General features: G+C 40.3%; 1 protein-coding gene across 2 annotated transcripts in view; it reads left to right on the forward strand.

Annotated features, from left to right (window-relative positions):
* The first annotated feature begins 275 nt into the window (after window positions 1–275).
* The window catches only part of baiap3 (BAI1 associated protein 3), a 48,255-nt gene continuing 21,776 nt past the window's right edge, over window positions 276–26,754 (forward strand). The window contains exons 1-6 of one of the 2 annotated variants that reach the window (XM_020050688.2): window positions 276–544; window positions 7,790–7,913; window positions 9,543–9,691; window positions 24,218–24,305; window positions 24,818–24,901; window positions 25,205–25,312. In XM_020050688.2, the coding sequence (XP_019906247.2) occupies window positions 9,552–9,691; window positions 24,218–24,305; window positions 24,818–24,901; window positions 25,205–25,312 (420 nt within the window). In that variant the 5' untranslated portion in view covers window positions 276–544; window positions 7,790–7,913; window positions 9,543–9,551. The remainder of the gene's footprint in view (window positions 545–7,789; window positions 7,914–9,542; window positions 9,692–24,217; window positions 24,306–24,817; window positions 24,902–25,204; window positions 25,313–26,754) is intronic. The other variant, XM_010874900.3, reaches the window with a different exon arrangement.

The following is a 26,754-nucleotide window of genomic DNA, read 5'->3' on the forward strand; positions in this document are numbered from 1 at the left end:
CTAACCATCATTACTTCTAATACCACCCTTATATATGTAATCAATAACACTACAACTATTATTTCATAACTATTATAGTTGAAGCAAGCAAGCCACATTACTATGTACTTGTCCTTTTGTAGTATAATCTGGCATGCAAAAGAGATGACTAGGACAGAAAACACAGACAGAGCTAAGTAAATGCAAAAGACAGGTGATGTGAATAAACTGTATCTACCCTCGTCTTCGAAGAGTGGATTTCTGACATCCCTCGGCAACAGCTCGCGGGAGGAGTGTAGCTGCTCTTCCTTTGACCATATATGGAGACCACCGGTATAGCATGAGTGAAGAAAACATCTCTGGGGAAACATGAGAGCGTTTGTCCGTCATCCAATAATAGAAATGTAGGTTTACTGCGACCGTTGACTTATTCATATTATAAAGAGAGAAACACACACAAATAACACAAACAAGTCTGCTACGTCGATAAAATTGTGCGAAGGAAGGAACTGAAAGACGCGCGCAAAAACAACGCACATTGCAACTGTGCATGAGAAAGCTACAGGTGAGCATTTTTTTTAATCTACAGGATATAAACTTTATTTAGTTCGACATATACCATATCTTTTCCATGTCGTTTTTAAAGGGGGAATGAAAAACACGAAGTATGTTTTGCATTACTGATTATCAGCTGTTTCATTATTTTGGAGGGGACAATTAATTTCTTTACTTACAGAGTACCTGATTTTAATCGTAATTAATTCAGGTGCACAACTAACAAACATTTTGATTCATTTTTATCATTTTGAAATATATAAATATATCGAAATTCTAGTTATGCGGCTTATCAGTTCGTTAAGCCTGTTGACCAGAAAAAGGTATGTTGGGAGATGTGATTACATTTCCCTAATATGTTTGATGTTGGAAGGCATGACACTATTATTAATTCCTTTAGTTATGGGTGTAACTGGTCGCTTATCCTCAGATGATCATGTGTTCTCTACTATGAATTATGCACCCTATGTCTTTAAAAATATATTTTTAAAGCTTTCATCCTATTGTTTCATCTTTGTTGTTCATATCAATTATGGGTTTAAAAAAGAATTGCGAACTGCAGCGATCAATGCAAAACAACCTGGGAAAACTGAAACTCTCTTTTAAGTATAGCCTAAAAACATTATTGAAACGGGCAGACAGAAATGCACACTGCTTTTCATCTGTTAAAATTCTATATCTGTCAATTTCTGACAGAAGTAGAAGTAGGAATAGCTAAGTAAATAGTTAAACTTATACTTTCAATAGTTACTCATACATATACATACTCATACACATCCTTTGTAGAGTTTCTTTTTTTATTTATATATTTTTTTTTATCAAACCAGCCAGCCCTGCTAAACTGTCAAGATGCATAGTTTTTTTGTGTGCATAGGGGAGGAAAGGTATTCATTAAGGGGACCTTTCATATATCATGCAGTTGTCTTGGAAACGGACTAATCTGATAACCTGGTGTAGGGAGTGTTTGTGTGTTCATTATAGCAATCACTCCTGGGAACCAGTTTTTTTTTTTTTTTTACATTTAACAGAGCTTTTGAATGTACAGATGTTTTCTTTCCAATAAGATGTGCACTTTCGGACATCATTTGTGAATTTCAAAGGAAAGGGTTGATGCATAATTAGCCTGGGCTGGGTGGGAATAGAGGTCTGCACTCAGAGTCTGGTTATTTGCATATATTAGAGGGGTAAATGTCTATTATGCAAATATCAGGGACATGATCTGTTAAATAGTGTTTGAATTCCACAAATGAAAAGGTTATGAACATCTGGGTTTTCCTATACTTCATATGTCTAACATTTGACAAAATCATTATGATAGTTTTCTGTTTTGTTCTTCAACTTCTGATTATTCATAATCTGTAGTTTTTCCAATGAATGCTTTATTTATTGTGGTGGTGACTATAGTTGTAGTGAGTTTATTGTTGGAAAAAACTAGATAGATGAATGATTGAGTGGTTTGGATATGATTGACTGATCATGTAAAAGCTGGTTTGTTTTCTCTTGAATAGTGATGTTAATGCGTTATTGAATGGATATGTATGGTAATGATAATTATATTTGTTATAGTTGATTAAAGTATCAAAGAATGTGGAAGTTAGGATTACCTGAATGTATGAAAGCGGATTGATGTCTAGCTTGAATGGTCCAAGAGGTAATATTGATGAGGTTTTATGCAAATAAAATATTTGAATGTTTTTAAAGGTTTTAGATATGTTTTAAAGGTTTACCATTTTAAAGGTATGAATTTGGTGTTACAGATTAATTGGCCATGGACGATGATAATTTCCTAATAGTCCAAACATATAACTGTTTTTCTCATTTAAGACCATTTGACCAGTTAATTTAAGCATGTTTTAGATATTTATATTGTGAAAAGTAAAAATTATAATTATAATTATACCTTGACAAGCTTTATAGGAATGTCTTAATGTTGTTCTTAATTGATAGCTTAAATGGTGTGAAATAATATTGCACCTGAATGGTGGAGCAGTAGATTCTCAGCCTTGCGAAAACCAGGCGAAACCAGGCTTCAAATCGTGCTTGCAGATTAGCCCAGGAATCTTGCGTGTTGCAATGTACGTGGCTAGCACCCTTCTCGTTTGAGGGGCTAATAATCAAACATAGTTATACTCGAGCAACTCATTATGGTGGCTTGGGGGTCTGTGAGCTCAAATGAGAGTGTGTTCCCTCCGATGTGGAAGAATTCCAGTCTAAAGTTCTTGGTTGAGCAAGCAGTATAATAAGAACCAGAACAACAATGGATGTGTTTCAGGAGACATATCCCAAAACCAACAGTCCCAAATCTGCTGGGAGTGCCATGAAACAGAGACTTCATTACAAATTTGATATCACAGAATTGGGCAGAAAAACCGGGTACGAGTAAAACCTTTATAATATTAACAAAAAGAAGATTGGTCTAGAGTGTTTATGGTTGCTCAAATATGCAAATGTTACACAAATCTAAACTACATTGTGCTTATTTGTATTTATTTATGTGGTTGTGTGTGTGTTGTCATCTTGCAACCTGAATGCCTTTGTCCTGGTTGTCAATGAAAATTAGATTTTGGTCTACCTGGTAAAGTGACACTTAAATACAGATTTTAGCACTCTGTAGGGCTTATTTGTAATATTATATATCCTCCTACAGTATACAAATTTTTTAAGAAATGTATGTATTAAGAGTTCATGCATGGGCCTTCCCAATAAAATGTAAATGACATTCAAACCATTATTACATTTTTAAATATGTCAGAATAGTGTGATACTCATTTTAGGTAATAGGATATTGCATAATTTTCAGAAAGTGAACAAATATGGTATTCCCATGATACAGTACTGTAATGTTTTTTTTTTATAAAAGTCTTCCAGTACAAAATTCAGTGCTGCCGTTTTCTCATTAAAATCCTTGAATGTTTTCCTCCTTATAATAACACACAGTACTCATCAATACAAACAGCAGGGAAAAAATTGAAACAAATGGCTGTTTCGTTTGGAATCCCTGGCAGTTCTATGTCAGCCTTCGGTGGTACAGTGAACGTCGCATAAAAAGCCCTTCCCTAATTTATTGATTGCTTTGTCCTATGTCGGTCACTAAAGTTTGAGATAAAGACCAACATAGTTGTTAAAAATTGCTGTCCAAGGTTATCAACAGCCACTTAAATGTTTGTTCCCACACCTAAGGTTATTCATGTAGGACAACAGGCATTCCCTTCTCTTGTTGATTGACAGTTTAAATCTGTCTGTGTGGTAAATGTTTTCTCCCCTAAAAGCTTTCAGAAAGCCTCCTCTGGCACGTTAGAGACTACTTGATTCTGGAGTCTCAGGTCCTATGAATCACCCTCTGAACAATCTACCAGTGCCATAAAAACACTGGCTAACAATATCTATTCCCTAGTCCTCTCTGTCTACCTCTCTCTCTCTACCTCTTTCTCCATTCACCTCTCTTCTTAGTGCTGCAAATAACAACTTGTTAAAAGGTTGAGTGAAAGGGTAACTTCATTTTGATATTTCTGTATGTAATGTTGGCCCTTATTGGCCAACTACATATGATGTGATTGTAGGACTTCAGGGCACTGTGTTGATTGAAGTGTTCCCTGGTTATAAAGAGAAATGAACAGTCACATATCTCCACGTATTGGGATGTATTTACCCAGTGTAAACTAGTTACAAAAGATAATTCTCATTTTAATAGAGCATTTTGCCTCAGGCATTATGTCATTTTCATGTCTCTAAGTAGTTTCTGCCTTGTTGCTTTGTATAGCCTAAGTAGCACAAAAATACTTTACACAAGCTATGTAAGAGCTCCCAGACGATTGTTTGGTGCAATCTCAGGTGCAATGTGTCAGTCTTAAATTGCCTGCTAGCTGATCACCCTAGTTAATTGTTTGTTTGGATGTGCAGGGGCCCCTGACAGTAAGCTGCAAAGACTGAACCTTTGATAGTCCTCCAGTGGTTCAGATCCGGTAGGGGATTTGAGCCTTTATCTATCAAGACATGCACACTGATCGCAAAGATCTCCCCATTCTGTATGGGATCTCTTTGCTCGTTGTGCAGCAAGCTCTTCTAAAAGCTTTGCATGGATCTCAAAGCACAACTTGTTCTGTCTGCCATATCACAATGCCCATTCCTCTAGTATGGCTGTTGTGTGTGGGGGGACATAAGTCAGGTGTTGCCATATCAATAAAATAAGCCCTTTCCTACCTGGTTATAGATGAGACATTCATGTTTCAGTTTGTGGGCTTGAGTGATGACTTGTTTGACCCAGACAAAGGATTCATATTTAAAAAAAAAATGTTTTTGTTTAATTACATTGGTTTTATTTCAATAGTATTGTATTTCCTTTAAAGACCAGTGGCACACAGGTATATTTAGGCAAGGCTAAAGGTCAACATGTGGAAATTTTTATTAAGAAATATATTTCTGATTGTCTATTTGATTGCCAGTTGTTAATGAAAAACACTCTTGACATTTCAAGGGAACATCCTAATTAGTGTCATTTGTGCATCCAAGACAACCTGAAGCGGAGTGTGTATAACACTTAAGAGTTGGTTATATACTTCAGCAGGGAAGGGCCAACAAAATAGATGGAAAAAACAATTTACCTCTATCATTCTATTTATTTGTGATGTATATGTATTGTCCGGTACAATCAAAGATCCCTTTGGGGCATTAATAATGTTCTGTATTATCTTATTTAGAGCATCTGGTAACAGACATATGACGAATGACTTCCTAGTGCATATCTCAAAGCCATAATTACATTATGAAACAACAGAGGGGGGAAAAGACAATTGGATTAGAGAAACGAAGAGATATTAATTCACACACAGAGACACACTGATAGACAGACAAAGACGCACACACAATCTTGCTTGCACAATCTCTGGGGTGCATTTGGCACCAGGGCTGCCTCGCAGGCAATTTTCGTGGCATACAAGTTTATATGGACTTAGTGGAGCCAACGCTTTAAAATGAATATAGGGGAAACACTGGATCCACACATGCAGCCGGCCATATACACAACACTACATGCAAATAATCAGGTAACACCAAAACAGATAATTGAAACCATCTGCTGGGAGTCTCAGAGTCTCAGTATTTTAGGTACCTTATGTCTGCACTCCTCAAACATGGCTGTAATGTATTCACTAATTGCATTAAAAAGTCTTTTTTTGTCTTTCTAATAACACATATGATGTACAAATGTATTTAGAAAATTCAGAAGAAATGAAAAGAAGTTTTGTTCCTAAGATGGATGGAATATCCCCCTCAGGGTCACCATATACACTCCCGTTTAGAGGTTTGGGGTAACTTTGATTTTTTTTAATGAACAGAAAAATAAATTTGGGTTAAAATAACATCAAATTGATCAGAAATATAGGATAGACACTGTTAATGTTGTAAATGACTATTGTTGTTGGAAATGGCTGATTTTCATTGGAATATCTACACAGGCGTACAGAGGCCCTTTATCAGCAACCATCACTCCTGTGTTCCATGGCACAGTGTGTTTGCTAATCCAAGTTTATCATTTTAAAATGCTAATTGATCATTAGAAAACCCTTTTGTAATTATGTTGGCACTGCAGAAACATTTTGTGGTGATTGAAGGAGCAATAAAACTGGCCATCTTTAGAGTAGTTCAGTATCTTCAGCATAATCTTTGGTGGGTTTGATTACAGGCTCAATATTAACAGAAACAAATAACTTTCTTCAGAAAGTTATCAGTCTATTCTTGTTCTGAGAAATGAAGGTTATACAATGTGAGAAATTGCCGAAAAACTGAAGCTCTCGTACAACATTCTGTACTACTCCCTTCACAGAACAGCAAAACTGGCTCTAACCAGAACAGAATGAGGAGTGGGAGGCCCCGGTGCACAACTGAGCAAGTGTCTAGTTTGAGATTCAGATGCCTCACAGGTCCTCAACTGGCAGCTTCATTAAATAGTACCTGCAAAACACTGGTCTCAACCAGGGATGGAAATTCAATTTTTTGTCCACCGGCCACTGTGGCTGGTGGATTTCAAAATCTACCAGCCACTCAATGTTTTTACCAGCCACTTTCTTGTTTTTAACCAACAATATGTAACTGCATGTGAAAATTAATACTACAAGATCTACAATACTTAAGCAGTTTATTTAATCTCAAGTCTCATTGAAACTATTAGTTTTGGCATCTTCTGAAGCGTGTTGACGACATACAGAGCAGTACATTATCAGATTTGTCTCATCGTAAACTAACCAATCGCGGGACTCCCCATTGTCTGCTTTTCTCCATCGTTCTTTAAAAAAAAGTTTTTTGACTTTCGCCTCTTTGTCCACTGGCTCCTCCTGAGATGTTTTCTCAGCGGACCTCTTAACGCCTGCGATGTAACGCCACATTTTTTTTCATGTGCGCCGCCTCTAAAATGTCTGGGTGAAACAGTATGCTATTTTTATTTACCCGCCACGGTGGCTGGTAGGTGAAGCCAGTTTACCCGCCACAACACAAAATCACCCGCATTTGGCTGGTGGCGGGTGATAATTTCCATCCCTGGTCTCAACACTGTTTTGAGAAGGGAGTACTACACATCATTGTATGAGATGAGGTGAGATATTCAGTATCTTGGAAATGTCTTGCATGGAAGAGCCTATGAAATGGCAACTATGGAATCATGAAATAACCCAAAAAGTTTTTTTGCATTTTAGATTTTTGAAGGTTTTTGAAACACCCTTTGCCTTGATGAAAGCTTTGCACACTTTTGGCGTACTCTTGGCACCATCTTTCCATACTCAAGGCATACTCTGCTATACTGAAGCAATCTAGGCTACCTGATGTCATCTGATAGACACTACTAGATTAATCGATCTACCGTATGATGACAGTGTTATCGACAGAAGAATGACTGCTTACAGACAAAATGGAAGATTCTTATTCATTGATGAATTATTAATTTGAAAAATTATTCATCACAATTGGCTTTGAAAACAAGGCGACATCTCAAACCTTATGTTATTAGAGCTTTCCGGGACTCTGGTGATGGGGCAAATGCTGTCCTTTGGCGTCACTGAATATGAGACATATTGTTCTGTGACGGTGAGAATCCAGGTGGGATCAGGACTCACATGTGCCTCGTTTGTGAGGCTGTGTGTCAAGCTCGTCTGGTGAGGGAAAACTGATATAATAATGTCAAGGAGTCTTTTATGCAGCCAGCCTCAGTAGAATTCTGTTTACCTGGATTTACCAACCCCTTTCCCTCCCTCTGCCGTTACCATAGAGACCCTCCCATCCCCTAACCGCACGGAGCCTTTAGCTGCTGAGGTTCACTGGCTTTTTGCAAGAGAGAAACTCTGTTGAGCAACGCCGTCAGTTCCTGGCAAGCCTCAGGAACCTGTGGTGAGGTAAGAGAGAGGAAACAGAGGAACAGAGAGAAAGCGATGCAGAGAGGGAAAGGGACAAAGTGAAAGAGAGGAGACAGACGAGGGGAGAGATTTGGGAGAGAGACTGTCATTCACTTGGCTGTATTTTTGTCACTGGGGGATGATTACTGAGAAGGAGTGACATCCAATTGGGAGGCCAGCCACATCTAATTGAAATGAGGTGCTCACCTGGGGGACTCACAGACACACACGTGCGCAGTCACAGCACTTGTTCACGCACTCATACACTCACGTATCACAGTCTCTCTTTCTTTAAGCCTCCCCCCACAGTTTATTTTCAGGCCATCCAATATTTTGGTCAAGTAAAAAAATGTCACAACCTGACAGAATGATAGGGAACTCTGACATGACAAGCATTAGAGGAAATGTTTTGTGCACCCTAATGCAAAAAACCTTTATTCATCTCCCAATGCTGTTCCCACAACATAATTACATTTTCTGGGAACTACAGTGCACTTCATATTTTCTCAGCATTATTGGCGGGGACGTTTTTATCTACCCTGTGACAAATTGTATGATCACCAACCAAACTGGACAGATTTTGTGTTATTATAAAAATATTTTTACACTTTTCCCACAACGTAATTAAATGTTCTGGGAACATCAACAGAACCAGTTTTGGTTTTTGGTATTGACATTCTAAAGAAAAAAAGTACAATGAAAGCACAACTGTTTTGGAATGTTAATTCCTGTATAATATTTTAAATGTGTAGCCTAGCTAGCTGTATTATTTCATTTGTCACTTTCACTTGTTTGAGAGAAACAGAACACAGAGATGCCAGTGTACTCTGTCTTTCTAAGTCATAAAAAAGAGAAGCTGGCAGCCGATGAAAAGACTGTCTGTTCTTTGAAACAACTTCTCCATCAATCAAACTCTCTCTCTCTCGTATCCTTGCAATTTCATGTCTTTTGAGCATTTTAGTACTTTTTGCATTTTATTTTTCCCTGCTTTATATGGTTGATGTATCAGCTGGCATCATCCACTATACAACCCGGAGGAGGCTGGAGGATGACTCATACCCAGTGAGGTGGAAACTAATGAAGGGCTTTTTCTTTAGAAATCTATCATCATATTACAGTTTAACTAGAGGCAATACTTAAGAACAAGGTCAGAAAAGAATTAAACGTTCACAAGGATGATACTTCTCATAAAGTATTTATTTATCTTGGCAGCAAACCTCTTTGCTACAGTAGATTAGGTCAGTGGAGGGGGATTTGAGAGACTATTGCTTTAATGAGTTATTGCAGGTACGCTTGTCATAACAGTGGCCAAGCAGCAAAGTTCATGACAAATCTAACAGCATGCGATATCAGAAATGGCATGTACTTTCTGCCTTGGGTGACTACAATTGAGTTAAGAAAGGGAGGTAAGGGGCTGATTACTGGGAATGCCCTTGTGTATATTCAACCAAAGAAAAGCTCCTAAAGCCAATATAATCTGTGGTAGATACATTCAACTATGGTTAAAAAAAAAACACTGGGACAATGACATGGACCGAACACTATTCGATTATCAACTGCTCTTTCTTATCACCATGAAGTTGCCAGGAGGATGTTTACCTGCATTTCTCTCCTTGTGGCCGCGGACAGTGAACGAGCATGACGACGCTGCTGGACCTGAAAAGCAGTGTGCTGAGGCAGGTGCAGAGGAGCCAGTCTCTGAGGGGGAGGAGGGAGCCGGCAGCCTCCGCAGCCAGCAGGAGCCCTCTCACACACTGCCCTGACCCGCTACCTCACGGGTGAGTCTGAGTGGCACACAAAATCAATGGAAGTTATAATCACACACAGTGATAATAATGATAAACACTTTTTCTCATGGGATAGAATCTACAAGTGATTTCCAAAAAGAATATTGAATAAACAGGTATCAGCATTATACATCATGGAAATCAACTTACGAACCAAATCAGATTCAGAGTCAGTTTGGAGAAGGGGTTTGGTGCGGCACACATTTGCAGTAAGCCTGGCCTGTTGATTGAGCACTCCAGAGGTTGTTATATATGCAATATCCAGCATGATGGTGTTTGGCAGTATGGCACTGTATTTCACTGTGTGTGTGTGTGTGTGTGTGTGTGTGTGTGTGTGTACATGACATGTAGCTATGTGTCACTTGAGTCACCGCACGTGTGAGGCTGTTACTGAGTATGTTTCTACAACGTGGTCATTCAGCATGTTATGGATATCAGTCCCATCTGTTTTTCCAGACTATGTACGCAAATACTGTCCCACGTTTGAAAATGCTAGGCACTCTATGTTTGATAGGGTTTTTTAAAAGGTTCCCAACATCAAGCAAATTATATCCCATAATTAGTCAAGCCCCCTCCTGTGTCTTTCATAGCAAAATGGGAAGGCCGTGGCTCTGTCTGAAATACCTTTCAGATTATGAGGATAGCTTTCATACCTGCTCACTCAACACTAGAGACTTACAATTTAAGATCTTACATCTAATAAGACTATATTACTCCAGGGCTAAGCTGCATGGCATATGCCCTGACACCTCTATGATGTGTCAGGCATTAAAGTGGGCACTGCTCCACAGCTTTGTCCTATGCCCTAACCTGTGCATTTGTTGGTCCTGAATCTTTGGGATCCTATCTGAACACCTAAAGAGAAGATCAGTTTTATTTTGACGAATGTTTTTGGTCCTTGTTATACAGTATTATACAGCCTTGTTCAGTGGCAGCCTGGACATTGCAGAGGCCTCCCCGTGAGGTCGGACCTCGAGGCCCCTCCCCCAAAACCCCTCAAAATGTATCTTCATCTATTAGCTAGCTTATACCACTGCCTCTTACGTCAATAGACTGATGGCTGTCTACCTTTAACAATACATATTGAATAATTTAAAAGAGAGACATTTTAAAAAGTTTAAACTGCAAAAGCATAATTGCATCAGCAGAATATAGCCTATTGATCGTTGTTCAACACCAAGGACAGCCTGTACCCAGGCAGTGATATCGAGCACTGTTTATTTTGGCACCCGTGTTTTGATTTTGTCTCGTTTTAGTCATTTTCACTAAAATATCTTTAAGTTTTAGACACATTTATATCATTTGAAAAAAAACACTGAGAACCTCTCTTTCCAAAATCCTCCTATCCAACTATGGTACTTATACATTCACCTAAAGGATTATTAGGAACACCTGTTAAATTTCTCATTAATGCAATTATCTAATCAACCAATCACATGGCAGTTGCTTCAATGCATTTAGGGGTGTGGTCCTGGTCAAGACAATCTCCTGAACTCCAAACTGAATGTCAGAATGGGAAAGAAAGGTGATTTAAGCAATTTTGAGCGTGGCATGGTTGTTGGTGCCAGATGGGCCGGTCTGAGTATTTCACAATCTGCTCAGTTACTGGGATTTTCACGCACAACCATTTCTAGGGTTTACAAAGAATGGTGTGAAAATAGAAAAACATCCAGTATGCGGCAGTCCTGTGGGCGAAAATGTCTTGTTGATGCTAGAGGTCAGAGGAGAATTGGCTGACTGATTCAAGCTGATAGAAGAGCAACTTTGACTGAAATAACCACTTGTTACAACCGAGGTATGCAGCAAAGCATTTGTGAAGCCACAACACGCACAACCTTGAGGCGGATGGGCTACAACAGCAGAAGACCCCACCGGGTACCACTCATCTCCACTACAAATAGGAAAAAGAGGCTACAATTTGCACGGGCTACAATTTGCACCAAAATTGGACAGTTGAAGACTGGAAGAATGTTGCCTGGTCTGATGAGTCTCGATTTCTGTTGAGACATTCAGATGGTAGAGTCAGAATTTGACGTAAACAGAATGAGAACATGGATCCTTCATGCCTTGTTACCACTGTGCAGGCTGGTGGTGGTGGTGTAATGGTGTGGGGGATGTTTTCTTGGCACACTTTAGGCCCCTTAGTGCCAATTGGGCATCGTTTAAATGCCACGGCCTACCTGAGCATTGTTTCTGACCATGTCCATCCCTTTATGACCACCATGTACCCATCCTCTGCTGGCTACTTCCAGCAGGATAATGCACCATGTCACAAAGCTCGAATCCTTTCAAATTGGTTTCTTGAACATGACAATGAGTTCTCTGTACTGAAATGGCCCCCACAGTCACCAGATCTCAATCCAATAGAGCATCTTTGGGATGTGGTGGAACGGGAGCTTCGTGCCCTGGATGTGCATCCCACAAATCTCCATCAACTGCAAGATGCTATCCTATCAATATGGGCCAACATTTCTAAAGAATGCTTTCAGCACTTTGTTGAATCAATGCCACGTAGAATTAAGGCAGTTCTGAAGGCTAAAGGGGGTCAAACACAGTATTAGTATGGTGTTCTTAATAATCCTTTAGGTGAGTGTATAAATAGGCCTAGTCTGTTTTTTGCTATGCAGCTCGTGGCTGCGGGGGTTTCCCAGCCACTACTGGATTTCAAAAACTGAAGCACCCTTTCTGTTTATAAAGTTTCTTTCAAAAAAGACCCTCAGCTATCTCATCATTTTGTTTTAAACTATCTCACCTGAATGAAGCAGTGAAGGGATTCATAATTAGCTGAGAAGTTGATTAATCTGTGTGATCTCTGGAATACATCTAATTCATGGAACAGCTGGGGGTCCCCAAGAGAGGTTTGAGAGCCAAGGGTATATTGGACAGGAACGTGGAGAAAGATACAGAAGATAGATTTTCCTTAAGGAGCTGTAGGCCTTATGCTGCAGCATTACATGTGTTCTGGAGGGAGCAGCCCAGCCCACTGGACAACCCTGTTTCTGTCCACTCTTTTATTCTGAAGGAAGCAATAAGCTGGGAGTAATTCAAGTTAACACATTTTTCACCTTGCCAGCTCAATGTTTCAATCTAGCAACCTTTTAGTTACAGATCGACTGCTCGAACCCAATCTAAGATAGCTAAAGTACCATCTTAATGCCTTGACTGTCTCTTATATCTATTAGTATTAATTTTAATATTATCTCTTATTCTCCCTTTCCCAATTGTATCTACAACGTTGTCCCATCGCAGCAACTCCGAATGGATTTTAGGAGAGCTGATGATAAACAAGCTCCAACATTTAGATCCAAATGTGATGGTCTGGATGATCTGGATCCTTTTTTTTTAAAGCCATCAGCCTCAGTCATTGCTGTCCCCATCACCTGCCTATTCAACCTCTCACTACAATTTTTCGCAATCCCATTAAATTGGAAAGCCGCTGCTGTCATTTCCCTCTTCGAGGGGGTGTTAAGCTCAACCCGAACAGTGACAGACCGATCTCGATGCCTATCTAAGTCTTTGACAGTCTGGTAAACAAACAGATAATTCAAAATGTTGCATCCCATCGTATCCCCTCTGCAATGCAGTCAGATTTTAGAGCTGGCAATGGGTGTACCTCAGCAACACTCATGGTCCTAAATTACATCATATGGATTATAAGCAGCACTGTGCATCTCGTTTTATTGACCTAGCCAAAGTGTTTGACCCTGTCAGTCACTGGGTATTCCTCAGAGTTCAGTTCTTGGGCCCGTTTCATTTTCTGTGTACATCGATAATGTCGAAGTTGTCCCTGGTGACTCGTATCCAACTCTATGCAGATGGCCCAATTTTGCACTCATATGACCACCCTTCAACAAAGCTTCAGCAACTTCCAATAATACTTTTTTCGATCTCCAACAACTCCTCAAATCCAGCAGTCAGAAGCTACCGCGGAAGCCCTGCATACATTCTCACCCTAGATAAATCTGAGTTACAGAGTATTCCTCAGGGAGACCCAGCAAGCCAAAACATATAAAAGAAAACGATTTGTTCTGAAGTTTACTCCTGGAATAAATTGCAAAGCTGCATGATCCACTCTATCCAAAGTTTGTAATAATGTTTAGGGGAGAAAAATACTGATGCTGAAAAAATTACTGTATGTATAATACATCACAGACATCTATACACTTGTGCTCAGAAGTTTGCATACCCTTGGAGAATTGATAATATATGTTCCATTTGTAAAGAAAACACAAGTGAGCAGGCAAAACACATCTTTTATTTCTCATGGGATTCACATTCAACTGTAGGTCATCGTAAAACAAAACATGGCAACAAAGAAAAATTATGAACTGACCCCTGTTCAAAAGTCTGCATACCCTTAGTTCATAATACTGTGTAGTGCCCCTGTTAGCATCAATGACAGCGTGCAGTCTTTTGTAATAGTTATCTATGAGGCCCCAAATTCTTGCACGTGGTATAGCTGCCCATTTGTCTTGGCAAAATGCCTCCAGGTCATTCAGAGTCTTTGGTCGTCTTGCACGAACCAGACATTTGAGGTGGCTCAATGATATTAAGGTCAAGAGACTGTGATGACCACTCCAGAACCTGCACTTTTTTCTGCTGTAACCACTGGAGGTTCAACTTGGCCTTATGCTTAGGGTCACAGTTTTTGTGCAGAAGAATTCAAATTATCTGCCAGTATTTTCTGATAACATGCTCCATTCATCTTGCCATCAATTTTCACAAGATTCCTCGTGCCTTTAGAGCTCCCGCACCCCCAAAACATCAGTGAGCCACCACCATGCTTCGCTGTGGGGATGGTATTCTGTTCACTATAGGCCTTGTTGACCCCTCTCCATACATTGCGCTTATGGTTGTGAGCATAAAGTTCTATTTTGGTTTCGTCACTCCAAATTACAGTGTGCCAGAAGCTGTGAGGTGTGTCAAGGTGTTGTCGGGCATATTGTAACCAGGGCTATTTGTGGCATTGGTGCAGTAAATGTTTCTTTCCAGCAGCTCAACCATGCAGCTTATTTTTGTTCAATAATCGTCATATTGCGCTCCTTGAAACAACCACACCATCTTTTTCCAGAGCAGCCTGTATTTCTCCTGAAGTTTCCTGTGGGTTTTTCTTGGTATCCCGAATACTTCTTCTGACAGTTTTGGCTGAAATCTTTCTTGGTCTACCTGAACTTGGTTTGGCATCAAGAGATCCTCATATTTTCCACTTCTTAAGTGATTGAACAGTACTGACTGGCATTTGCAAGGCTTTGGATATAATTTGATATCCTTTTCCATCTTTATAAAGTTCCATTACCTTGGTACGCAGGTCTTTTGACAGTTATTTTCTGCTCCCCATGGTTCAGTATCTAACCTACTCAATGCTTCCACATTAGAGCTAACAAACTCATTGACTATTTATACACAAACACTAATAGCAATTTAAAAAGCCACAGGTGTGGGAAATTCACCTTAAATTTGTACCTGTGTGTGTCTCCTTGTGTAACAAGGCCAAACATTCAAGGGTATGTAAATTTTTGATCAGGGCCATTTGGGTCAGCCCCGAATGTTTGGTGATCCTAGCAACGCCTCTGGCCATATGTAGCGTTGTGTTCTGTCTCGTCTAATTGTCTAGTGCAGTGGTTCCCAACCCTCTCCTGGGGCCTCCCCCGGCCGTGCCATATATTAGATGTAGCCCTGATCTGGCTCACCTAAATCAAGCAGCCAAGGGCTTGATAATTAGTTAAGAAGGTGATTCAGGTGTGCTAGGTCTGGGAAACATCTAATACATGGAACGGCCTAAGAGGCTCCAGGAGAGGGTTGAGGAACACTGGTGTTTGTTTTGTTAAGTTCTGGTTCTTTTAATGTCTTCTGTTCTCCCTGCGCATGTCTCCTGCTTCCTCATCGTAAGGAGGAACTTAAATAGGGACAAGTGATCAGGAAAACAGGGGAGGGCAATAGCAACAGGCAGCCTGCCATGCCAGGGTGTGACCCCCGAGGTATTTGTAGGAAAGACCACATTAAATAACAGAACCATCCTGCCTTATTATAAAACCATCCAAATATTTTGTGACCTACAAAAATAGAACCATATAGGGTAGTTATTTTAAAAATCACCATCCCATTAGTTTGTTGTTGACCTAGATAGTAGCATTTGTTTTAGTTGCATTCAGCATACCCATGGAAGTGTATTGCATGTCTTCTCATCCAAGGCTTGGAATTGTGTGCATTAGCTGATGATAATAAATGTCCATCTGGTGAGGTAAGTAAAGGTTCCTTTTGCAGTATGTGTGAAGAAAGCCTAGTCCAGGGGTATTCAAATCTTACCCTATGAGGGCCGGAGCCTGCTGATTTTCTGTTTTACCTCATCATTAATTGGACCCACCTGGTGTCTTAAGTCTGAATAAGTCCCTAATTAGAGGGTTGCAATGAAAATATGGATTGGAACGGGCTTTGAGGGCCAGATTTGAATATCCCTTGCCTAGTCTAATGCTAGTGAGCATAAAAGTCCCATGTGTTTTCTATGGCCCTCATCTACTCCAGAGATAGGAGCTGTTTCTCCAACACCTCGATCAATCATCAACCATTACAAAATGCAGTCAGTGAATTGGGATAATTCCTTTTTAAAGAACAACACCTATAAATACTTAAATGCTCTAACATTCATAGTTTATCTATACATGATGCTTTTCATAACCTTTTGCAAAAATAAATTAACACAGTTGATCCAATGACAAAATAAGTTTTATTGATTAACTCCAGACTACGATTTTTTGATGAACAATTGTTCTGTAGTATTGCAGAATACACAAGTGCAGGTAAATAAATAATTTGTTTTTCCAGTGATCTTTGGGCGCAAGTCTTCTGTTTTGATTCCTCTTCAGATGAATGTCAAAGCTAAAAGTAATGGGTATGCGAACCTTGAGGTTTCTATAGCAACCCAACGACATCTGTTTGTTACAGCCTGCGTCTAGGATATATACACTTTTAATGATGGCACTCGTTTTGATTTGCTCAGGAGAAAAACACATTACGATGTTTTTGAGCAGAACCTTTGTCATGTATAAATCCATCTGTTATTCTTCAACATGTGCACGGTATTAGACATGCAGAATTAAATAGCAAGTAAAAAATATAGATCCACAGTGAATCCGGCCAGCTACGGCAGATTCGTTGGATGTGAAAAGGTGATGTCAACCCATCGTCACACGATGAGAATACAGTTAGCCGTGGCCCCTGTGTCACCCTCATGTGTCTAAATGAACACACTCTTGGATAGTACAGGGAGGAAAGAGAGATGGAGGAGGAGAGAGAAAGCTCGGGGGGGAGGCAAGAGATGGGGGGGGGGAAGAGTGATTTAGGGAGGAAAGAGAGATTGAGAGTGGGGAGAGAGAGATGGAGGGAAGGGAGCGATGTAAGGAGGGGAGAGACATTGAGGGACGAGAGAGAGATTTAGGGATGAGAGAGGGGGATTGAGGGAGGAGAGAGAGGCACTTCCTCTGCCAGGCAGGCATATCCCTATGAGGACTGCCAGAGTGAGCCCTGAGTGAAGTGTGACTGGGCAGACAGCTCAGCGGCTCATCATTAGTCGCACTGACGTCTCTCCATCATTAGCGACAGAGAGGTAGAGAGCCTACACCTCTGATCAACGCCAAAGCTGATTAATGAGGCCGATGCAAATCAGGCAGGGTTGAAGCATTAGTGTCCTGCCCAGTGTAGATGGTCTAGCATGTAATTGACCGTGACATCCGATGGTACAGACTCTTGTGTCAATAATATTTTAAGCAGTTTTCTTTGTCAGGAGTTGTTATTTATTGTACAGGAATGGAACATAGTCATTTAATGTTAATTATGCAAAAACACAACAAACATGGAAAGTATTATAGATCATGGTGAGTGAAACTACAATCATGGACTGGAGATTATTAAATAATATAGAGAAATTTTCTGAGGCTTATTGCATTCTTTAATCACTATGACTTTCCTATCATTGTCTAAATCACAACTCATCATTACTCTGCCATAACGGAAATACTTTATTCCAAATGATTCAAATGCTTAGATTTTAAATCTCTAACATTTAATTGACTGTATAAAGTATGTAGCAAACGACCAGTAAAAGAGCATATAGCCAGTTCAGACAGTAATCCTGAGTGGTGATTGGTCAGCGACATATCAGCTGACGCCTGGGATTGCTCCTATCACAATTTCAGACCTCATACTGACTATTTAATTGTCAGGTTATTCAGTCTGATGTGTGCTGCTCTACTACACAGGCAGGTGCGAACCCACCCACCACCCCTGTCTCCACCTGTTTGGACCTGTGCTCTTTTAACGGGGGAGGGATCAGTACTGTGTACTTTGCTCATTGCCTTTGGTGATTACTATTAATGATTTTATGATGTTGATATCGTTAGTAGTGTCGATCATGTGATGGCAGTGAGAGACACACGAGGAGCAGAACCTAACGCCAAGAGCTGTACAAATGATGCTGTGCATGTTCTATTAAATGGTTAAACTTAAGCATGGCATTTTCTGATCGAATCCCTGAGCGGGCAAGGTGAGAAGTCAGTTGTTCTTCACTGAATGTAGATTATTCTCGGATAATGCTGAATGTAGAATAAATGTATGAATAGGAAAATCTTTGTTAGAAAGATACTGAGAAAGAAAAGTGTTTTTATACTTTGTCTTATTTTAGTGTGCGCATATGACTTAATGTTTGTATGGATTTGTACAGTATGTGTTCCTTTCAGTCTCATGGTCTATTTGCATGTTTCGTCAATTTACCTCTCAGATAACAAAGCACCAAGTGAAATAAATAAAAATTATAATGTAAAGGCTGTATTGGAAAAAGCTGTTTCCTAGCAACATGAAATTGGACTGTTGTCTAGGTGGGATTACAGCTCCGGAAAAAATGAAGAGACCGCTGCACCTTTTTCTTTCCTTTCCAAAAAAGTCGAAAAGGAAGGTTTTGAGTGAGGAACAGAAGGGTTAAAATTAAGAGACCACTACACCTTTTTCTTTCCTTTCCAAAAAGTTGAAAAGGAAGGATTTGAGTGAGGAACAGAAGGGTTAAAATTAAGAGACCACTGCAAATTGAATGCTTTTGTTCCTCACTCAAAACTTTCTTTTTCAACTTTTTTGGAAAGGAAAGAAAAAGGTGCAGTGGTCTCTTAATTTTTTCCGGAGCTGTATGAGGCGTTGTCCAGGATGTGTGTCTGTGTGTGTGTGCCTGTGTGTGTGTGTGTGTGTGTGTGTGTGTGCATCAAAATGCGCTGCAATCGGTGATGACATTCTCACTTTTACAGTTAGGACAAGTTTACAGTTTCTACTACAGTAAGAAATGCAGCATCTAGCACTCTAGTACCATGCTCACCATCACCCATATTGGGTTGTACATGAGTCAGATGGGTTACACATTATTTGGAGAGTCAAAGTTACCATCTGTAGATGCGCTACATATATTTATACTAATAACAAAATATTTAAAACTAAGTAAATGCTTGTTATGGTTAATATTAGGGTTAGGTTTAGAATAACTGTTAGTGTAAGGGTTATGGAAAGGGTAAGATGAGGTTTTCAGGTTGGGGTTAATGTTATTAGAAAGTTAATTTAAATGTTATTATTATTCTGTAAAGCAACTACAGATTGACTATCCAAATAAAGTGTTACCGACTAGGGATGCAGCGATTTCACGATTAACCACGATTTAAAACAACCTGCAGACTGCAGAACGAAAACGAAGTTACACCAACTTATACTATAACATGCTGTCACGAGATCAACATTTGTGTTTGAGGGACACTACCTAGATATGCAAAATTAACAAAACAATGGCTGAGGGACCAATCGTTGATGCTCTGTATCCACCTGAAGTCGCCAGTTTGGGAGCATTTTGGATACTTAAAGAATGGGGTTGTTCTAGACGATGTATATCCTATATGCAAAACGTTCAGAAAAAAGTCACAGCTTAAGGGTCCAACACTTCAAATCTGATACAACATCTTCGAGATCACCATTCTTCTTTACACGCCCAAGTAAAGGTAATACAAGTAATAACTTAAATTAGTTACAAAAATAATTAGTTTAGTGGTAAGCTACCTAATGAAACATTGAGTTGGAAGGGAATTAGATAACAATGTGACATAATACACAAATACTAAATACAAAACGATTTATTAATATGGGCTTGTTGATCAAGAGTCCTGCAGCTTTGGTTTTGTTTTGAAATAGTGACATTAATGTTTACAGAGGTTGCTTATATTTAATTCCAAAGAGATATAGACCTTTTGTTAATCAATCAATCAATCAAATGTATTTATAAAGCCCTTTTTACAACAGCAGTTGTCACAAAGTGCTTTACAGAGACACCCGGCATTAAACCCCAAGGAGCAAACAACAGTAGTGTTGAATTTCAGTGGCTAGGAAAAACTCCCTAAGAAGGTCGAATTTTAGGAAGAAACCTAGAGAGGACCCAGGCTCAGAGGGGTGACCAGTCCTCTTCTGGCTGTGCTTGGTGAGATATTAAGAGTCCAATTGGAATAATAAATACATTTCTCTTGGCTAAATCCAGAGTCTATTTGATTTTAGACTAGGTCGGAAGTATGACCAGATGGACAAGGACAGGGACAGCAACAGGCCCCCCAAACCAGGTAATCCGCAGGTGTGGACCAGGACATCATCTCCTCCTAACATTTAAAACTGGAGGAGACTGAGAAAAGTTAGTAGTGCATTCCTCATATCCCCCAGCACAATAATATAGCAGCGTAACACCTTGGTTTTATTATTATTTATTTTGCACTGTATTTTTCGTAACTGTATGATTTCTGTTTCGAAAGGAATCAACTGTTAAAAACAAAAGCCATCAGAGAAATGATATACAATAAAACCTCTAATTAAAGAATGAAGATTTTATACAGTAGGCTACATCCCTAGTGTTTTGACATAAATTATTGAATAATAATCGTGAAACAGTGAATATTCCTCAGACCATAATCGTACCATCAAAATCTATAATCTTTTCCTCCCTATTAACGATGACTGGTAGCCACCACGCTTAGACTACAGCTGTGCACATCCACAAGCATTCTTGCGTAAGGGGGAAGTTAAATGTTTATGATGTGTTTCAGTTTTCCCGAAAACGCCTGATGTTGTTGTTGTGACTTCCAGCTCAAGTTTAGTCTAGGGATGGAAAACTTGGAAGCAGACCTCCTCTCATGCTCCATCAACTCCCCCACTCCTAAAACAAAAACAGAATCTTATCAAATAAGCACATGGATTGTCAGAAACTGTGCTAGATGAGCTATGTATTGAAGGGCCACTTGAAAGAAGCGGTTACCCATCTGCCCACACTGCCCTTGCTCAACACACACCATCCCTACAGTGTACAAGTAGCACACTAAGAAGACGAAATGAGAAAAATAATTGTCCTCATCACACATTTTGTTTATTAGTTTTTACACAACATGGTAAACTGTGACAGATAACAAAAAAAAACTGTTTGTCATTGCTTTAATATCAGACAGATTATTATGTTTCACGTAGATTTTACCCAAATAAATACAATTAATCTAAGTATTGTTCAATTAATTTAGTTAATGATAATAAACTGGTTAATCCAATATCTTCTTATAATGTATCTGCTCATTCACATTTCAGATTTATTTTATTCCAATAAAATAAATAATAATAATATATAGTTTTAAAATGAATAACAGAAAAGTAGCAATGTGGTTGTTTGCTAATTTCAGTTTGCCCCTCACACAACATTATTTAACTGCTCGTCTGCCCTATATCCTGTCTTAAAATATATGTGCCTGTATAATTGAAGGTGAACATAGAGAAAAGACTTGTCTTGTTCCTGACTTCTGAGTCTGTCTCTGCTGTCAGCATCCTCACAACTCGGTCATAGGAACAGTTGTTGCACAGATTTATTTTGTTTCAGACTCCCGAATCCGTCTCTCCTGTCAGCATCCACTCAACTCTTTACTTCAAGAAAGTTGAAACACAGATTTGTTTCTTGCTTCCGAATCTTTTTCTGTTGTTGACATCTGCTCACCTTGTTACCCAGAGAAGCGCAGATTTGTTTTGGTGCTTTCATTTTAACCTGCCAGGGTTGCCAGGTAAGCAACAGACAGCATTTTCTTCTCCTTAAATGGATACAAGTTTGCCAGTCGGCAGCAAGTTTCTATTCTAACATGACAGACACCGTAATATGATGCTTTTTGGTGTTGCATACAAAAAAGTGGATATAAAAAGTCTACACACCCCTGTTAAAATGCCAGGTTCTTGTGATTGAGACAAAGATAAATCATGTCAGATATGGTCCACCTTTAATGTGACCTATAAGGTTAACAATTAAATTGAAAAACTAACTGAAATCTTTGAGGGGGAAAATATATAATAATAAACTCACAATAACCTGGTGTGCACACCCTCAAACTAATACTTTGTTGAAGCACCTTTTGATTTTATTACAGCACTCAGTCTTTTTGGGTTGGAGTCTATTAGCATGGCACATCCTTACATGGCAATATTTGCACACTCTTCTTTGCAAAAGCGCTCCAAATCTGTCACATTGCGAGGACATCTCCTGTGCACAGTCCTCTTCAGATCACCCCACAGATGTTCAATTGGATTCAGCTCTGGGCTCTGGTAGGGCCATTCCAAAACGATAATCATCTTCTGGTGAAGCCATGCTTTTGTGGATTTGGATGTGTGCTTTCGGTCGTTGTCGTGCTGAAAGGTTTACTTCCGCTTCATCTTCAGCTTTCTAATGGACGCCTGAAGGTTTTGTGCCAAAATTGCCTGGTATTTGGAACTGTTCATAATTCCCTCCACCCTGACTAAGGCCCTGGTCCCAGCTGATGAAAAACTGCCCCAAAGCATGATGCTGCCACCACCATGCTTCACTGTGGGTATGGTGTTCTTTGTGTGATGTGCAGTTTTTGCGCCAAACATACCTTTTGGAATTAAATCAACCTTGATTTCATCAGACTATAACACATTTTCCCACGTGCTTTTGGGGGACTTGATGTTTGTTTTTGCAAACTTCAGCCAGGCTTGGATGTTTTTCTTTGTGCAACCAGGTTATTGTAAGCTTTTTATTTAAAATGTTTCCCCCTCAAAGATTTCAGTTTGTGTTTCAATTGAATTGTTCACATAAAAAGTGGAAAAAGTTATTTTACATCACAATACCTGGCATTTTAACAGGGGTGTGTAGACTTTATATATCCACTGTACACTATTGCTCAGTATTTCTTATGATTTATTTGATACACTCGTTTTCTTTCGTCCATCCTTTCTGGACCTGTTTTGTATTTTCAGTTAGCACTGTCCTGTCAAGCTTCTTTTATGAAGACAGACAGACATCATCATTCCTCTATAATTCTCAACCCGCAATAAACGTACCCTGGCCACAAATAAATCAGTCATCGTTGCATTGCAGACGCCTTTGGAGAGACCTAACCAGCCCTCCCAGCGTGGGCCCCATTAGTCTCCATCAGTTCCTTTGGGGTGTTGCCATCCCCTACCTCCTGCTTCCTGGAGACACTGACTCAGATGGGGGGAGGCAATGCGTTCTGGGATCATTGGGTGCTGTGTCGGCTGCCGCCAGGCTGCCACAGGCCCGCTGTGATGTGACAGGCAGCATTAATAAAGGACGTGACTGAGATGGGCCATGTGGACAGCCCCTCTGTCCTTTATCTGTATAATGAAACAGGAGGTCTGGGCTGGGAGACTGACGTGTGGGGGATGGGTCTGGCGGGGTACAAAGAGGTGTCGGGTCTGCATTGTTGCTCCTGGTGCTCTGCCACACGACTCATTCCAGAACACTCCTCTATTCAAGGGAGGGAGGAAGGGCAGGTAAAGCAGGGAGGGGAGGGCGAGAGGGGGTTTTTCCCAAGGTATTCCGCTGTGCCAGTGAATCCCTCTGCTACGAATATGCCTCCATCACCATGGCGACTGGGGCTATGAAATTAGCAAGTGACTGGAGTCTAGGAGTTCACCCGCTCAGAGAGCAGCAAATGTCTTGTATCTTCCCTGGAAATCGCCTCTTCTCGACTAGATTGATACTCTTATTACAGACACTGTAGGGTGGCTTTGAGTGTTTGTTTAGCATCATATTCTTTTATTTCTCAAGGGGAATCAAATACCTCCCAAGCATAGTGCAATTAGATGCTTCTTATTGATTGATTCACCTAAAATATCCTGTTTCTCACCAATCTGCTGCTTATTTACACAGGTTTTAGGCTACTGCAAATTCCCCAGACACACAAAACATGAAACAATTTGTTCAGGATTGACTGTTGCTGATTGTGATTGACAGCTCAGTATTAGGTGTCCTTCAATCTTTCCCAAAGGAAAACAGGCCTAATAATGCTAACATACATTTACTCGGACTATGTTATAGAAGTACATGTTTTTCACTCTGTCGTATAAGAAAGAATTTCTCTATATGGACCCTTTGAGACAGCTTCGCTTCTATCTGTGCAGAATGGGAATTGAATTGACAGTGTTATTCTTATATATGTTTCACAGGCTGTCTGAAGGGAATGGAGAGTTCTTTGACCGTATGAATGGCATCCTCCAGAAACAAGAGAAACTGCTGCTGGCTGCACAGGCAGAGGTAAACTCTCCTTCAATTTATTCAGCCAGGAAATCCCTTGAAATGAAAATCCATTGGTGAGTGTTAAATGGAGACCATAGCCGAAAGGTCTTGGGTAGTAAGAACATTCTGAGCACTCTCTTCCCCACTATGCCATCTAGTAGGTTATGACGCGTGGGAACAGATGGACAAGGTTGAGACATTTCAAGTCCGTCTGGAACATGGCAGGCTGTCTCAAGACGATGCTTTATACAAACCAGGGGCTGAAGAGGCCCTATCAACATGTTGATCTGATAGCACTTGATTTTTATGCTCTTCTGGTAATAAAGTGGTGAAAGGAGAATAAAAAGAAAATCAATGACGCAGTTTTCGCCTGAGTTATTGTGTACCATGATTGAAAGTGAAATGGTTTGTTCGTCGATAAAAGCCCTCTGTGACTGAACCTCACAAGCCCTTTCCAAGCCTTATTGAAGCAGTCATGATGATGGAGCTCCTTGGGGATAGTGTGACTCTGATGTTATCTGTCTCCGCAGTGCAAAAGAGAGAGTGGCACAGCCCCACCACCACCAGAACACGTAGACCAGCTGTTTGTCCCAGAGAGGTGCAGCAGAAGAGAGGTAGGCTGGAATCCCAAGAGTAGAAGACTCTTAATTCCTATGTATTTGACTTTTCAATGGTCTTTTTTCTCATGTGCGGTGTAGCTCCCCAGCTGGAACTCAGTATCTTGTACCCAGTTTGCCTCTATATTCACGCGGTTGTAGCTAGATATGCCATTCCTAAAACCTTTCCCATTGTTACCTACAGTAAAGTCACATAATTCCATTGACAGCAACATGTACCAGCTCTCCTATTCCACTGAACGTGGACAAGTGTTCCTAGGGCTGCGGTTGAGGCATTCACCTGGGCCTGTTTTCTTTCAGTTGGACCTTATCTATGAAGAGGCTGTGTACACAGTGGTCAACAGGGTGGGCGTGCCCTCGCCAGACTATGTCACCAGTGAAGAAGACATCTTCAGTTACCTACTGAAGGTACATGACCTCTGTTACTTCTCTAAATACAGTGGGGAGAACAAGTATATGATACACTGCTGATTTTGCAGGTTTTCCTACTTACAAAGCATGTAAAGGTCTGTAATTTTTATCATAGGTACATTTGTGAGAGACGGAATTTAAAACAAAAATCCAGAAAATCACATTGTATAATTTTTAAATACATACATACATACATACATCTTCTTCTTCTTCCGCTTCATCCGGGGCCGGGTCGCGGATAATAATAATTAATAATTAATTAGTATTTGACATAAGTATTTGATCAACTACCAACCAGTAAGAATTCCGGCACTCACAGACCTATTAGTTTTTCTATAAGAAGCCCTCCTGTTCTCCACTCATTACCTGTATTAACTGCACCTGTTTGAACTCATTACCTATATAAAAGACACCTGTCCACACACTCAATCAAACAGACTCCAACCTCTCCACAATGGCCAAGACCAGAGAGCTGTGTAAAGACATCAGGGATATAATTGTAGACCTGCACTAGGCTGGGATGGGCTACAGGACAATAGGCAAGCAACTTGGTTAGAAGGCAACAACTGTTGGCACAATTATTAGAAAATGGAAGAAGTCCAAGATGACGGTCAATCTCCCTCGGTCTGGGGCTCCATGCAAGATCTCACCTCGTGGGGCATCAATGATCAAGAGGAAGGTGAGGGATCAGCCCAGAACTACACGGCAGGACCTGGTCAATGACCTGAAGAGAGCTGGGACCACAGTCTCAAAGAAAACCATTAGTAACACACTAAGCCGTCATGGATTAAAATCCTGCAGCGCACGCAAGGTCCCCCTGCTCAAGCCAGCGCATGTCCAGGCCCATCTGAAGTTTGCCAATGACCATCTGGATGATCCAGAGGAGGAATGGGAGAAGGTCATGTGGTCTGATGAGACAAAAATAGAGCTTTTTGGTCTAAACTCCACTCGCCGTATTTGGAGGAAGAAGAGGGATGAGTACAACCCCAAGAACACCATCCCAACCGTGAAGCATGGAGGTGGAAACATCATTCTTTGGGGATACTTTTCTGCAAAGGGGACAAGATGACCATATTGAGGGCAGGATGGATGGGGTCTTGTACCGCAAGATCTTGGCCAACAACCTCCTTCCCTCAGGAAGAGCATTGAAGATGGGTCGTGGCTGGGTCTTCCAACATGATAACGACCCGAAACACACAGCCAGGGCAATTAAGGAGTGACTCTGTAAGAAGCATCTCAAGGTCCTGGAGTGGCCTAGCCAGTCTCCAGACCTGAACCCAATAGAAAATCTTTGGAGGGAGCTGAAAGTCCGTATTGCCCAGCGACAGCCCCAAAACCTGAAGGATAAAACATTATTAAACATACAGTACTATTTGTCAGGCATCAGTATAATTTGGGCTTTTGTCTTACTACAAGGTGAACTGCCATCCAAAGCTTTT

Source organism: Esox lucius, chromosome 11 (assembly GCF_011004845.1).
Source record: "Esox lucius isolate fEsoLuc1 chromosome 11, fEsoLuc1.pri, whole genome shotgun sequence".
Lineage (NCBI taxonomy): Eukaryota > Metazoa > Chordata > Actinopteri > Esociformes > Esocidae > Esox > Esox lucius.